The sequence below is a fragment of the Centroberyx affinis genome, unplaced genomic scaffold (genome assembly GCF_046629955.1).
Source record: "Centroberyx affinis isolate AG114_WGS23_722 - 3 ecotype Tasmania unplaced genomic scaffold, CSIRO-AGI_Caff_v1 ptg001746l_1, whole genome shotgun sequence".
Taxonomy (NCBI): Eukaryota; Metazoa; Chordata; class Actinopteri; order Beryciformes; family Berycidae; genus Centroberyx; species Centroberyx affinis.
In genome coordinates, this window is record NW_027280148.1 from 178,391 (window position 1) to 192,500 (window position 14,110).

Genomic DNA, 14,110 nt, shown 5'->3' on the forward strand with positions numbered 1-14,110 from the left:
AAACGCCTTTGCATTTCAGTGAGGTCTTATCTACAGTACCTTCTATATTATTTTGCTCTTTCATATCATATTACACTTTGTTGTTTTTTTTCTAGGATTGCTTTGTAATAATTTGTACAGTTTTGCATGTTATAGATGTAATCATTTGTTTTTTTTTTGGTTTGTTGTTTTACTTGGACTTGCTCCTTTTTTTTTTTTTTTTTGAACGGTTTGGGCGTTTTACTGAGGATAACCCACTACAGGTGATGTAGATTCTTTTTTGCACAAAAAAATATTTAAGGTGTAAGGTCAAAACAAAAAATAATGTATGGAACTGGCTGCCACGCTTATGTGGAGAACTCATTATATTAACCTGACTCCGATGTATTTCAATAAAGCGGAGGGCTGTTACAAATACAAACCCAGTGTGCTGCTGTGTCGTCATTGATCCTCTGACTCTCTGGCCGTACTTTCAAAAAAACTTTATTACAAATTTCACAAATGAACCCGCAAAAGTTTAATTTTTTTTTTTACATCTATGCACAAATTTTGCCACTAGCAGAAACATAGGGCTAACATTTATCTATACAAGTAAGGATACACTTTTCCAGACGGGACAAACTATTTAAAATTCTACACTAATTTATGGGCGAATAACGCACACTATCTTCTATTGTATTCAAACTGTAAGGCAGGAGTTTGGATTTAGCTTTTTTTTTCCTGTACTTCAGCCCTTTCATTCAAAATGGCCGACCACCAACAGACTGACTACAAGAAAAGTGTCTTTCTCCCTCCTTCATATACATACATTGTTGCTGCATCTATCTGCATCCATCTGAAGTGCAATGAAGACACCAAATATAAAAAGTACCTCAACATAGTAAAACAGTAGTCTGACATGAGACGAGGCTTCTGTAAAAGGTCATGAAATATTAGTTGCCTTTGTGGAGGAGTCCATGTCATGTGCTTTTGTGTAAAACATTTCTAGACGACCTGACGTGACATTGGCTACATTTTCACTGCTGCTTAAAACACAGATTTTACTGCAACGCATTTACAAATTTGTATTAGTCTAGACCTCATTCCCACGGCGGCCATTTTGAATTTACGTCACACTTGGGTAGGATACTCGTTGGGAGTCAGGACAAACATTTATCATTTAAGATTCCCCACTGAAAAATATTAGACACAAATGGATCTCAAGCATCTGGAGGGTTATAGGTTAATATTTTAAGGTAATATATTTGCTATAGCTAACTACCAGAATCTAACTTACTAGCTTGTAAGCTAGCTAACTTCTCTGCAATTCAAGCAGTTGTCGTTCCTGATTGCCAGCTAATTTGACAGCTGCTAGTTTCAGGTTTATCTGAAGTCTTTACTTATGTGTTAAAGTAATGCTACTTTCATATATATATATTATCTTTCAGCTGGAGTTTCCCATCCCGAGAATGATGTAAGTTTAAAATGGCCGCAGTGGGGAATAAGGTCCATTACAGCAAGGTAAAATCCCTGAATTTCCTCGTTAACATTTTAGACATTTAGCTGACACTCTTATCCAGAGGGACTTACAGTGAGTGAGCAAGTAGAGCTTCAGTGTTTTGCTATAAAGGACAACTCACTGACAGCAGGGATTGAACCTGTGAGCTTCTTGTTACAGCACAGACTCTTAACTACAGGCCACTCCTCAACAAAGGCAAACCACTCAATCTGTTAGATGCAACTGGACTATAATGGAGACATCAGTAGCTAAAGAGGTGCAAAACGGTGACAACGTAGCCGATAAGTCTTTACAAAATACCCTGCTTCCACCTCCTGAGTGCTGAGATGCACAAACTATAAGAAAAGGCTCATCATGTCTAATTCAGAGCAGTGTCCTTCATTCAAATCCTGTGCAGAGTCCTTTTACACATGATTTCAGTACAGTACAAGGAAAGACAATCCACAAGTGAAGTCTCAGTGTTGTTCACATTTTTCTCTTGATAGGCTCAGTAGCGTAGGTCCAGTGTTGGAGCTTTGATATCTTCTTCACGTATCCGGTATCAAAATGTCATGATCAGGGCCACAAAAGCACTGTAATAACTTTAATCCACTTTATGTAAACCGGACAAAAATTATCTTGTCCGGTTTACTTGGAATCAGCCCAGTGCTTTGAATTAGATAAAGCTGAGAGGACATTTTAAGGCGTCGATCCAAACTCAGTCCCATCGGTTTGGCTGGATGTAACTCTCACCAAGTCCGAGCTCCCAAACTTATACAGATCTGACGGATAACTGTAAACAAAATGGCTGCTACTCTATTTCGACTGAGAAGCGTTAGCCTGTTTCTGTCTCGCTTACTGTGGCTCCTTTCACATTCCTTAGCTCTCTCGTAAAAAGAGAGAAAAAGTCTTCCTTTCCACTCCAAATTAAACCCATCCAGTCCCATCACATCTACATGGACGTATCCAGGAACAGGAGACTAGCTAGTTCCCTTGAGGACAGAAACACTTTTGTTTTTGTCCCATTTTCAGGCTGTAGCCCCATCTTCCTCCAGGACCCTGCGAATCCCGTTTCCAGGAACGCTGTGAATAGCCTGGGTGGCGTTGCTAAGGTCTCTGATGCTGCTGTGCCGCGATTGGCTCTCCAGTCGCTGGGTGGAGCCGTGCCGCGATAGGCTGTCCAGGCGATTGGTGCTGCAGTGTCTGGACTGTGATTGGTCGTTGAGGCGAGGCATGCTGCCGTAGGGCAGCCGGTCCTCTGCAGCCCGGAAACTGCAGGCCGTGTATCTGGGAATGAGAGGAATGAGAGGAACGAGAGAAACAGGTGTCAGGACCTGACAGATAAAGATGTAACCATAGCAGAAATATTGCTTAAACTCAAGAGATATAATGTGGTGTTGTGACTCCACCCAGCGTGATTTATTTTTATGACTTACATTATGTAATAGGGTTCGACTGATACAGGTTGTTGAAGGCAGACACAGAGAATATTATATTTGGATAGAAGCTGCCTGCAGTCAAAGTCAAACTATTCAGTGTTTCCCTCGAGTATTTCACTCTTGGCAGGGTAGAAAACCCTCTGAAACAGCATTTAGACCACTGGAAACTAAAATTCTCTGCTAAAACCAATTTCGAATGAAATTGTTTTAGGGTTTTCAGCTCTTTAATGCAGACCCACCCTGCAGGGAAACTCTGGGATACATCACTACCTTTATATAAATAATAAATTTAGAGGAAAATCCTGTTGAAAAATTAAATAACATGTGCAAAGGAAATGAAAATCGATTGCAGGTTTTACAGACTTTTACAGGCAGTTGAATTTTGTTTTAAAATGTACTGATTTGCTTCTACTGTGCAACATTCAAGAGGGAATTTTCAGCAGAATGAAAGCAGGACAGAAGCAGGAGAAATGCGTGAAGGCTTCACTTCACTTGAGAACCGAAGCCCACCTGCCGTCCCGGGAGCGGTGCAGGCTGCCGTGGTAGCTGCTCATCTTGGAGCGGGCGCTGCGGACCGAGCCGGCCCGGCTGGTGCTGGCGCTGGGCGGCTCGTCCAGCATGGCCAGGTGGGTGGAGGAGGCGTGGGTGGAGGTCCCCTGGGTGGAGGTGCCCCGCGACTTCCTCACGATGGGCGTGTTGGGGTCCCTGAGCAGCAGCTGGGCGAAGTCGGGCTCCTGGAGCACCTGGCGGCTCTCGTTGACCATCCCGCTGCAGCAGGGAAAGGAGGAGGGCAGGGAGGAGGCGGTGGAGGAGGAGGAAGAGGAAGAGGAGGGGGAGGAGGATGAGGAGGAGGAGGAGGAGAAGGGGAGTGGAGGCAGGGAGGGCAGGGAGAGGCGCAGGAGGGTGGGCAGGGAGAGGGGGAAGGCGGTGGGGTAGCGGGTGTGGGAGAGGAGGACGGAGGAGCGTGTGGAGCCGGCGGTGGGAGACGGGGTTAATGCTCTGAGTTCGGAGGGGAGGGGAGTGAGCGCAGAGAAGGGCCTGTGTTCACCAGGAAGACACACAGATCCTCGGCTACGGTTACACCTGTCACTTCAACATCAAGACTGAGATCTGACTCTAAAGATCAGACTTCATGAGATCACAACACTGTATGTCCAGTCTTGGCCTGAAAATGGCTGCAATGTGGCTCCTGTTGTATTTATTTAAATCCGCCTGTGCCTTACTTTTTCCTGCTCACCCTTTCCATCAAGTTGCATTTTTCTGTTTTCACATTGTGGCTGAATTGTGTCCAGACTGTGTGGAATTTCAATCACATTGCAAGTCTGACCAATTCTATTTCTGGTTTTGAAGATCTGATAGCAACGTGAGCAAAATCAGATTTTTGCGCGTCCAGATCCGTCACTTAACGTGTCCTGGCGTGATCGGATAATAAAACTTGAATTGAAACCACAAGTGTAACCGTAGCCATCGATACTCAGCCTCATGACTGATGTCTACAAAATGGGATATCTCTGATATCAAACAAAATGGGAGACATGGGAGACATTCAGTCAGCATTTACAAAGCATTTGTGTTTGTTGTTTTAATCTGCTTGGAGTACCAGATGGGAGGGGTTGGCTTCATCAGGATGATTCAGAAAAGTAGACTAAACTGAATGCCAAATACTTTCCTCTAATTGTGTAGCGATTGTTCTGTTATGTGACAAACCTCATCCATCTTGTTGCTCCAAGCAGGTTAAAACAAGCACGTTATTCACAATAGTATTTGACCCAAGTCTGCATACAGTATTATATTAGATTAAGTTATTAGATTCAAAATCCACTGGTCTTTATATCTAATTATCACTACAAAGGGATGAAATGCTTTGCATACTCCTTGCAAAAAAAAACCTCAAAGAAAACTGAAATACTGGGATGAAATTTATGTAAGAAACCTGCATAGCAGATGTTTTAAAGTTTCATTTACTGCAAAAATATTTTACATCATTGATTTTAAAATCAATTTCTATAAACTGCTCGACAGATTTAAGCTGATAGGGTATTAGCTGCCAGTGTGATAGACTAATAATGAAAACTACAGTGTAAATGTATCGGTGCCGGGTGGTTAAAGTACGTACTCTTTGCGCCGTTTGCCGTGGAAAAAGCTCGCCCATTCGAAGCAGGTCTTCTTGCTGCCGACCCAGAAGACTGAGGGGATTCCCACAATCAGCATCATCAGGTACTTGATCAGGAACAAGGCCAGGTCTGGACGGCTGGTCCGCTCCACCTAGACAAAACACACACACACACAGAGGAGAGGAGGTTAGTGCATAAGTGTGTTTGGGTTTGTGTGACTGAGCGAGTGAGTGAGTGAGCATCGAAGGGAGAGAGAGAACAAAGATCAATGTTTGTGTGTGTGTTTGGTGGGGGATGCTGGAGGTAGAGTTATTGATTATGAGAGAAAGTTTGCAGGCTAATTCCACCCAAATATAAAGAGACGTGTGTATTTGAAGTACAGTAAAAATACACGCATCTTATCAGCCTAAATCACAAATTTGGGCAGCAACAGAGAAAAACCTCCCATTCCCACTAATTGAGATGCTGTAGATTTGCTTTATTTGACCAAATAAAATTTTGGTATGGGCTTTTCTGCCTACAGGGAGTGATAAATCCAAATTTAAGAATGAAACACAAACTGTCCTTATATCTTTTTCTTATTCTTTTGGTATAAAGCATCACAGACTGGCTGGATTGGAAAAGATGAGCGTGCTGTGAGCAGTTCACCTCACATTACATGATTTCTGGGTGTTGAAGTTCAATTCTTATCAAACAGTTACCTCTCGCTGCCATTTGGAGCAGCCAGTGTGCAAAATTGCGTAGTGTAGCTTTAAATAAATGATCCGCTGTGTGTGTGTGTGCTGCTAACGGTTTACTGCGGCTCAGAGAGCAGTGCAACAGTTTGAAATCAAGTGGAAAAAAGAGAGAGAGAGAGAGAGAGAGAGAGAGAGAGAGAGAGAGAGAGAGAGAGAGAGTGATAGGAGAGATGACAAAGTTGTCTGCAGGCCATTTCGATAGTCATGCACTTTAAAGTCATTGAGTCACGCATTTATACGGCAGCATGTATGACTGAATATAAGTTCACGCTCGCTAACTGGATGTATTCATTTCGAGTGTGTGTCTATTTTCCCACATCATCACCGACAACTGAGCAGCCTCACGCTAGAGGCATAAACACCACAGCAGCCAACACAGTGCTATCTATCTCTCTCTCTCTCTGTCTCTCTCTATCTCCATCCGTCTCTCTGATGGGTGTGTGTTGCAGATGCACCACCTGTGCCTGCAGGCAGAAACGTACGCTCTGTGCCGGCCTTTTCATCATCATTATCATCATCATCATCATCATCCTGTTCTCCACTGATTTAAAACAGATTCTATGTTTAGAGTTAGGAAAACACTTCACATATCGACAGCATGTCCAACGGTTTCAGTCGGGTCCTTTTTGGTGCTACTCTTTGTGTTGAATCTTCCCTTGAAAGCTGAAAACTTTTCATCTTTTCTCCACTGAATCATAGCCTGTCTCCTCTACTAGCTCCGCTTTGCACTCCTTAACAGGGTTTGACTAAAAAGGCTGACGGCTAATACTGATATCAATATTTTTTGCGGTTGAAGCTGCCGCTAGCTGATGTTTGGTGATAGTATTAATTTCTTTAAATCTGACAATTTTCATGCTGAAATTATAAAGTATTCAGTATTATTGGATTAATAAAAGGTCTATATCGGCCCAATATATGGGTTTGGCTAACCGTACTGTTTACTATTGGTTGACTGTCATGGCGGTGATCTGGGAATTTAAGCTCACCTACTGGTGCTCTAAGTTACTGTGGATAAGAACGTCAGCTAAAGGCCTAAATTTTAAATATTAATTGTTCCATGATAACCACTAAATTCAGAGTGGTGTTTCAGTCACAGTGAAAATAAGGTAATTTATCTACTGTGGAAGTGTTTCGTTGCTTATAAGACAACAGAGCGAAGAGTCACCGCACCCATCCTGCTTTCTGCCATAGCAACAGTGCTATAGCCACAGAAACACAATCTCTCTCTCTCTATCTCTCTCCCTCTCACACACACACACACACACACACACACACACACACACACACACACACACTCATGCAGTGACACACAGATGTAGTCATCATGGCCTCATTATGAGCGGGCCAGGCGGAGAGCCCCGGGGCTCAGCGATGCTCAGATAGACTCATTACAGCAGACAGATAGAGATAAGAGAGACTGAATCACTGTAACCAACGTTCTCCTTAGATCTCTCTTAGTTTCTGCTGCATTTCCACTACAGCTTAAAACATCAATGTCAACTTTAGTGACTATTTCATCACCCGAGATAACATCGTGAAATAACCGACACAAATCAATAAAATTGTTGGATGAGTTGATTTACTAAACCAAACTCTAAAAACAGTTACGATGAATGAATGAAAACAGCCTCGGTCTCTTTTCGTTTGGCAAGTCTCATGTGGTTTGAGCCAATCGCTGTAATAGCAGCGCTGCATCTGTCTGTCTGTGTGTGTGTGTGTGTGTGTGTGTGTGTGTGCTGTGGAGAGGAAAGGTCGGGACTTCACTCTGGTCATGTATGTATTTTCTGAACAGGAGAGTAGAGTACCGAGCCTCGGGCAAGAGCTTTTTTTAGATAAATATAGGCAGGCTCTTTGAGTCTTGACTGTCTTTTGATATACACAAAGCCCATATCGCTCGGCTTTGTGTATGTTCTCACTGGTGTGTGTGTGTGTGTGTGTGTGTGTGTGTGTGTGTGTGTGTGTGTGTGTGTGTGTGTGTGTGTGTGTGTGTGAATGCATGCATGTGGGTGGGCTCATGAATGGCAGGAGCGGTTGGGGGTGGGTTGGACAAAATAACAGAAACACTTAATATATTGCTGTTGCGTGAAAATTTCTCCAATTTGATAATTTTCAAGTTTTAACATCAGTTGAAGCATTACATCTTAAATAAATCTCCGATCGTTTAGTGTGATGAAACCCTTTCAAAACCAACTGGATAAACTCAAAAATGAATGTGGTTAAGTGGAAAAGATGGCCGTTTTTCTTAGTTCCTGAAAAGTTGACTTTTGGGAGATATGAGGTTTTCACCTAACAGAAACAAGATCAAGTATCTAATGATACTTGATAATAGAGCCAGTTTTGCCTTCAGAAGTCCTCTTTGATTTGCTGTCATACAAGTGTGATGGGTGTGTGTGTGTTACAGATAAATATCATATAGTAGCAATCTGAATACAGTAGCCCTACATATCCATATCACATTATATCCATATAACATGTTTTGGCTGTATAGATATATATTTACACCCATTTACACAATATTCTCTAGATCTGTATATATTTCTGTTTATTCTTTTTTTTGTTTTTTGTTTTATCTATTACTGACCTCCACAGCTTCCTATCAGTGCAGTCAGTCAGGTATGTGCATACTGTATAGAAGAGACTTACAGTGTTTCTTAAATTTATATTTTTCATTTTTGTATACATTTTTGTATACTTCTACTTTTTCTATATTACATGTACTGTATACTACTTTCTTCATATACGACCTCAAAAGGAGATCTATTCCCTAAATTTCTACTTTCTTTTTATATATGCTACTTATGTAACTTTTGTATTGCTTTATGTTCAATGTGACGTACAGAAGCAACTCACTCAGGTAAAATTCCAAACTTGCCTCACCAATAAAATTCTGATTCTGAAACATGAACTGAACAGCAAATCTCAGTGTGAGAGCTGCTGCATGCATCCACCATCCTCCATTCAGCCATTTTTTTTCCATTTTTCTAACATCTTACATTTTCCATTAAGCCTGGAGCTTCTGCAGCTTTTGTTCAGATCTACTGTAACATGATGTGGAGCAGCTTGACCCCGCTGACCCACAGAAACACTGACACACTGGATTACTGCTCTCACACAACTCAGTGTTTGCATGATGGATTAAGAGTAGGACTCTGCATCTGAATACATCTCTTCTCACAGCAGCCCCCCCCTCCCTTTGTATACACATGCGTATATACACACTGATGCACAACATGCAAATGTGGACAAACACACACAAACACAAGGTGATGCAAGTGAATACACATAGTAATACACAAGTATGCCTGCAGACACACACAAAATTCCCATGTTCTGTGTAAGCAAGCTAATACGCTGCTATGACATCATGTGTGACCTCATCCCTGTTGGACCTCTCACACACACACACACACACACACACACACACACACACACACACACACACACACACACACACACACACACACACACACACACACACACACACACACACACACACACACACACACACACACACACACACACACACACACACACACACACACACACACTATTATCACTATTATCATATCACTTGAGTCACAACACAATCAAATTGTTTCTTAATCTTTTCCATTGTAGTAAGCATATTTGTGTGATTTGATGTTGTGATTGGATATATTGCATTCTACTTTTTTGACAGCAGTTAAACGCTAAAATAATATCTCATTTGGCAAAATCAGTTATAACCACCGGATGAAAGTCAAGAACCAAGAAATGTTCCCATTTTGTAGAGAATTGTTTGATAAGAACATTATACGGTCATTCATTAAAAGCCATGGAAATAAATACTGCATCAATCTTCCCCCTCCCCTAAGGCTGAGTATCCAGCTATCAAGCCGAGTCACGTTTTGCTGCTTGAATGCAAACGGTTTGCCTGCTCCCATGAGCGAACATGAGACTAGCGTTATACAACACCAATTCAATATTCACATCATTAGTCACTCTCTCTCTCTCTATGCTGAGTCTTAGATGTTTGAATAAAAGTTTGGTCTGTGCCAAGAGAATTGTGGTTTCAGTGCTGGTAAAGAAACAGTCAGAGATGATCTAGTTTTACACTGGCTCTAGTCACAATGGATTTAGGTTATAACCAGTGGCGCAATTGTGTCTAAGACATTGGGGGGTGGAGGTTTGGGGGGGCGGGGTCAACTGAAGGTCGGAGGGCTGGGGGCCCCCCAAAAAATGTACTAATATTAAATGCATTTCCTGCAATTCTACAGATTTTGGCATCACTGTTGAGCTTTCTTGAATACAGTAAAAGACTAAATCACCTTCACCAAAAAAGGAAAATGCTGTGACAAACTATTGGCCTAAGTTTTGAACACAATTAAAACAGTTTTTTAATACCATCCTTTTCTCTATTCGTTGAAGAGGTGGTGGTTGGTACGAAGAGGCGCAGTTCGCCTCCTGCTGAAGCTAGCCTGCCAGCCAGTCCACAAAGTGGTTCTAGGGCATAAAAGGCCCCGCTTGAGGTCTTCAGCTTCAGCTCCCCTGGGTGCTGGTAAAGCTGATGCTTGGACCACAGCAAGAGGCTCTCTTTGGGAACCTTTTTACAAAAACCAGCACGAGACACAGAGAGATGGAGCAGGAACAACAGATTGTCAAAAAACGGTCGATAATTTTTGACAGTTTGGACCTGGTGGCGTGGCGGCTAGTGAACGCGGTTCGTTGAGGAGGTGGTGGTTGGTATGAAGAGGCACAGTTCGCCTCCCGCTGAAGCAAACCTGCCACCCAGTCCAAACAGTTTGTACTCTTCGTTAGTATAGTGGCTAGTATCCCTGCCTGTCACGCAGGAGACCGGGGCTCAATTCTCAGACGGGGAGGCAAGCTTCCCTGAATTTCCCCAAGAGGATTAATTAAGTGCTATCTTATCTTATAGGGTCGTAGGCCCTTGTCAAAGTCCAGAGTAAGAGCTTTATCAGGGCTCCAGGGAATGTGCTGGGTGCTGCCGCTGCTGCTCCTGCTGCTGCAGCAGTACCATTAAGCCAGGTGGTCGTAGTCAGTAGTGGCAAGAAACAACACTGCTGCTGCTGCTACTACAGCTGCTGCAGCAGTATAGGCCTAGTAATGGTAGTTCCAGTAGTTCTCATTACAGATATCTGAAATATCTTAAAGTAGCATTTTGGCTAGTCATAATGTAATGAGATATCTCTCATTACATTATGACCAGTCGAAATACTAATTTAAGATATCTTTTATTACATTATGACTAGTCAAAATGCTAGAGGTATCAAACACAAGGCAGAGTCCATTTTGGGATAAGGCTGGGATATGATTGGCATGCGTCATTGATGACATATGTGGTTTTGATAGTGAATGTCCCGTATCAAAAAGAAACTGAATGAATGATGACATGACATATGAATTTGGCTGAGCGCCAGGATACTGTGCATCGGCCGTATAGGATTTAGCAAAAATACAAGTATGGAGTACGGAGAATATCACCGGTAGATCCTGGACCTTCGTTTGGATGGTGAGCGATTCAACGCTTATTTCAGGCTTTCAGGCTATGTGATATGCGGTGTGCTTGTAGCGTTCCAAAAAGTTGAGATAATTTTATCTCAGGACGCCATGGTCACGCCTGAAAAAAAAAAACACGCTTCAAGTGTTTACAACAATTGACTACAACTGACTAATTAATCAATCATAGACGTTTGAGGACCATTACATCTCCAGGTTTCTACATGTAAAATCGCTTAAATTGTTTTTAATGCTGGGGAGAAATGAAACCAAACATCAATAAATTGATTGAATGAATTGAAACACAGGAAAAACGTTTAGTCAAAAACCAATAGCAACTGAGACCAAGACAAGTCCAAAATGTCAAAAAAAGTATTGTCAAGACCAGACTCAAGACCGAGACCGGGCTCGAGTACTACATCCCTAATTAGAGGGTACAAGGCTTGACTAAAATGTTAGTGAAAGAAAAAAAAAACCCACACACACAAAACAAAGCCAGAGTCTGTACTGCATCTGCAAAACTCCTGTGTTCTCAGCACTAACACAACAACCCACTTTAAACATGGAAGAATAAAAGCGGATATGCAGTCGCAGGCGCTCTCATGTGAGGCGATCCCTGGCTGTGTGAAAGGAACAAAAAGAACGAGAGAGAGAGAGAAAGAGAGAGAGAGAGAGCTGTTTGAATTATTAACCGCTCCACCAGATGAGTGGGAGAGTGTGTGCCGTTGCTGGAGGCCACTGCAGCTCTCTGAAGTAACCTGAGAGTCATCATCACTAGGTTCTCTCATGTATGACTGTGTCTGTGTGTATGTGTGTGTGTGTGTGTGTGTGTGTGTGTGTGTGTGTGTGTGTGTGTGTGTGTGTGTAGGGCATTGCTGGAAAAAGGCAAGCATGCTCAGTCCACTTTCCCTGGATGAATACTGGTGTTGTAGCCATTAAAGGAAATCAGCTTCTAATGCTTTTATGTGCTATTTTGATTTCTCAATGACATTTCATGGTAGTTTCAGTTTATTGATATTTTGACTGGTTTGTGCTTGTTGATGATTGATGCCTATAATGCCCTTTCCTTTGTTAGGAGAAGTGGTGGCGGAAATATGCAATTTTTTGCCCACTTTCATATGACTGGAACCAATTGTATTTGACCAAATATAATGTATATTGTTTGTACTGATACTATACACCTAAGTATCTGATTGTACCATTTTAACTGTATGTTTTATGTTATGTATTGTATGCATTATGTCTTATGTCCTTTTTGTGGACCCCAGGAAGATTAGCGGTCGCCAAGGCATCAGCTAATGGGGATCCATTTAATAAACAATAAACTTGGACTGTTTCTTTGTTTGATTCGATATGAATATGATTTAGATTTAGAGACATGTTTGGGTTAGGTTTGCATTAATTCAATAAATAACAGCCCTTGATAACAGCTAATATGCTTTCAGACGAGGTAAGCTAACACAAAGTTAGAATACTGGAACTGAAATAAATTTGTTCATTATTTGAAAAGTAAAAAAAATTTCCTGTTCCTGTTTTGTGTTGTAAAGTAATCAGGCAGATTTCCCACTAAACTAAAAAAAGTACTGATTTATTAGTGTTAAAATGCTGAACATAGGTCCTTTAATAAAGTCATGTTACCTGGTAGGGGCAGGGGATGTGGTAGTCTCTACACTTCTCCTGGACCCAGGTCGTCTCCCACACAGCTCGGTAGCTGTTCTCATACAGGTAGCAGGCCAGAACCGTCAGCAGAGGAACCAGGTAAAGCACGGAGAAAACGCCGATACGAATCATGAACTTCACCAGCTTCTCCTGGTTCTCCTTCTCCAGCGGGATCTCCATGCGGACTCGGTTCAGCGCCGCGATGCCCGCCAGCAGCAGAGCTACGCCCACCTAGGAGGGCATCGAGAGAGGGGCGGGGTTATGGTTTTCAGTCATCTTGTGGAATAGATGGGAAGGAAAAAGCTGTCAGAGCTGACTGCATGTATCTGTTAGCAATCATGTGTTCTATTATTACTACTATGCTACTATCATGCTTCTATTAGTTCAGGAATGCTTCCTTCAAAATGTGAGGCATTTCATTCCAAGACAAGATATTCACCATTTGAAAAAAACAAAATGATTTTGAGGTGAATGTTGTCTGGTACTGTTGTGAGATACTGTTTTTACAGTTGTGTGTCATGTAAGACTTTTGCATACAAAACAGAACAAAATAGTGAAAGGCCGATGGAGAAATCATCAATTAACATGTTTAGTGACACAAGGGAGGGGGTACAAGTGGCAACATCCTCAGGAAGCAACAGGGTTTATGGGAAATGTAGTCTTAATTTTAAGAAACACCAGCACTAACAGTACCATTGGTGTGAGACAGAGCCTACCAATCAGCTTGGCCATGGTCAGAAAACTGGTCAGAAAATATATTTAAAAAGGTGAGACCAAAAAAGTTTGTCTGTCTACAGTATCTCTCAGTCTGTTTCACTCTTTCTCTTCCTCACCACCACGTCCAGTCCCAGCGGGGCGAGCAGGAACCAGCGCAGCGCCGTCACGTCGTAGAGCCCCACGAAGCAAATGCCGCTGATGCTGTCGCCCTCGATCTTGTTCATGGCCAGCAGGGTGACGGTGAGGGCCCCCGGGATCCCCCAGGCGCAGGCGTGGAAGAGCAGGGCCTTCTTCTCTATCGCCTCACTGCCCCACTTGGGGACGGCGGCCAGGAACCAGGTGATGGTCAGGATGACCCACCAGACGCTGCCGGCCATGGTGAAGAAATACAGCACCATGAAGAGGAGAGTGCAGGCCTGGAGAGAGAGAGAGAGAGAGGATGGGAGGGAAGGAAAGAAGGAGGAGGAGGAAGAGGAAGGAATACTGCATTAA

General features: G+C 42.6%; 1 protein-coding gene across 1 annotated transcript in view; it reads right to left on the minus strand.

Annotated features, from left to right (window-relative positions):
* Nucleotides 1–2,484: 2,484 nt before the first annotated feature.
* LOC139652040 (frizzled-3-like) overlaps nt 2,485–14,110 on the minus strand; it is a 26,191-nt gene continuing 14,565 nt past the window's right edge. The window contains exons 4-8 of the mRNA XM_071528968.1: nt 13,735–14,034; nt 12,881–13,132; nt 5,012–5,160; nt 3,406–3,663; nt 2,485–2,743 (exon numbers count right to left, since the gene is read on the minus strand). Coding sequence (XP_071385069.1) covers nt 2,485–2,743; nt 3,406–3,663; nt 5,012–5,160; nt 12,881–13,132; nt 13,735–14,034 — 1,218 coding nt within the window. The remainder of the gene's footprint in view (nt 2,744–3,405; nt 3,664–5,011; nt 5,161–12,880; nt 13,133–13,734; nt 14,035–14,110) is intronic.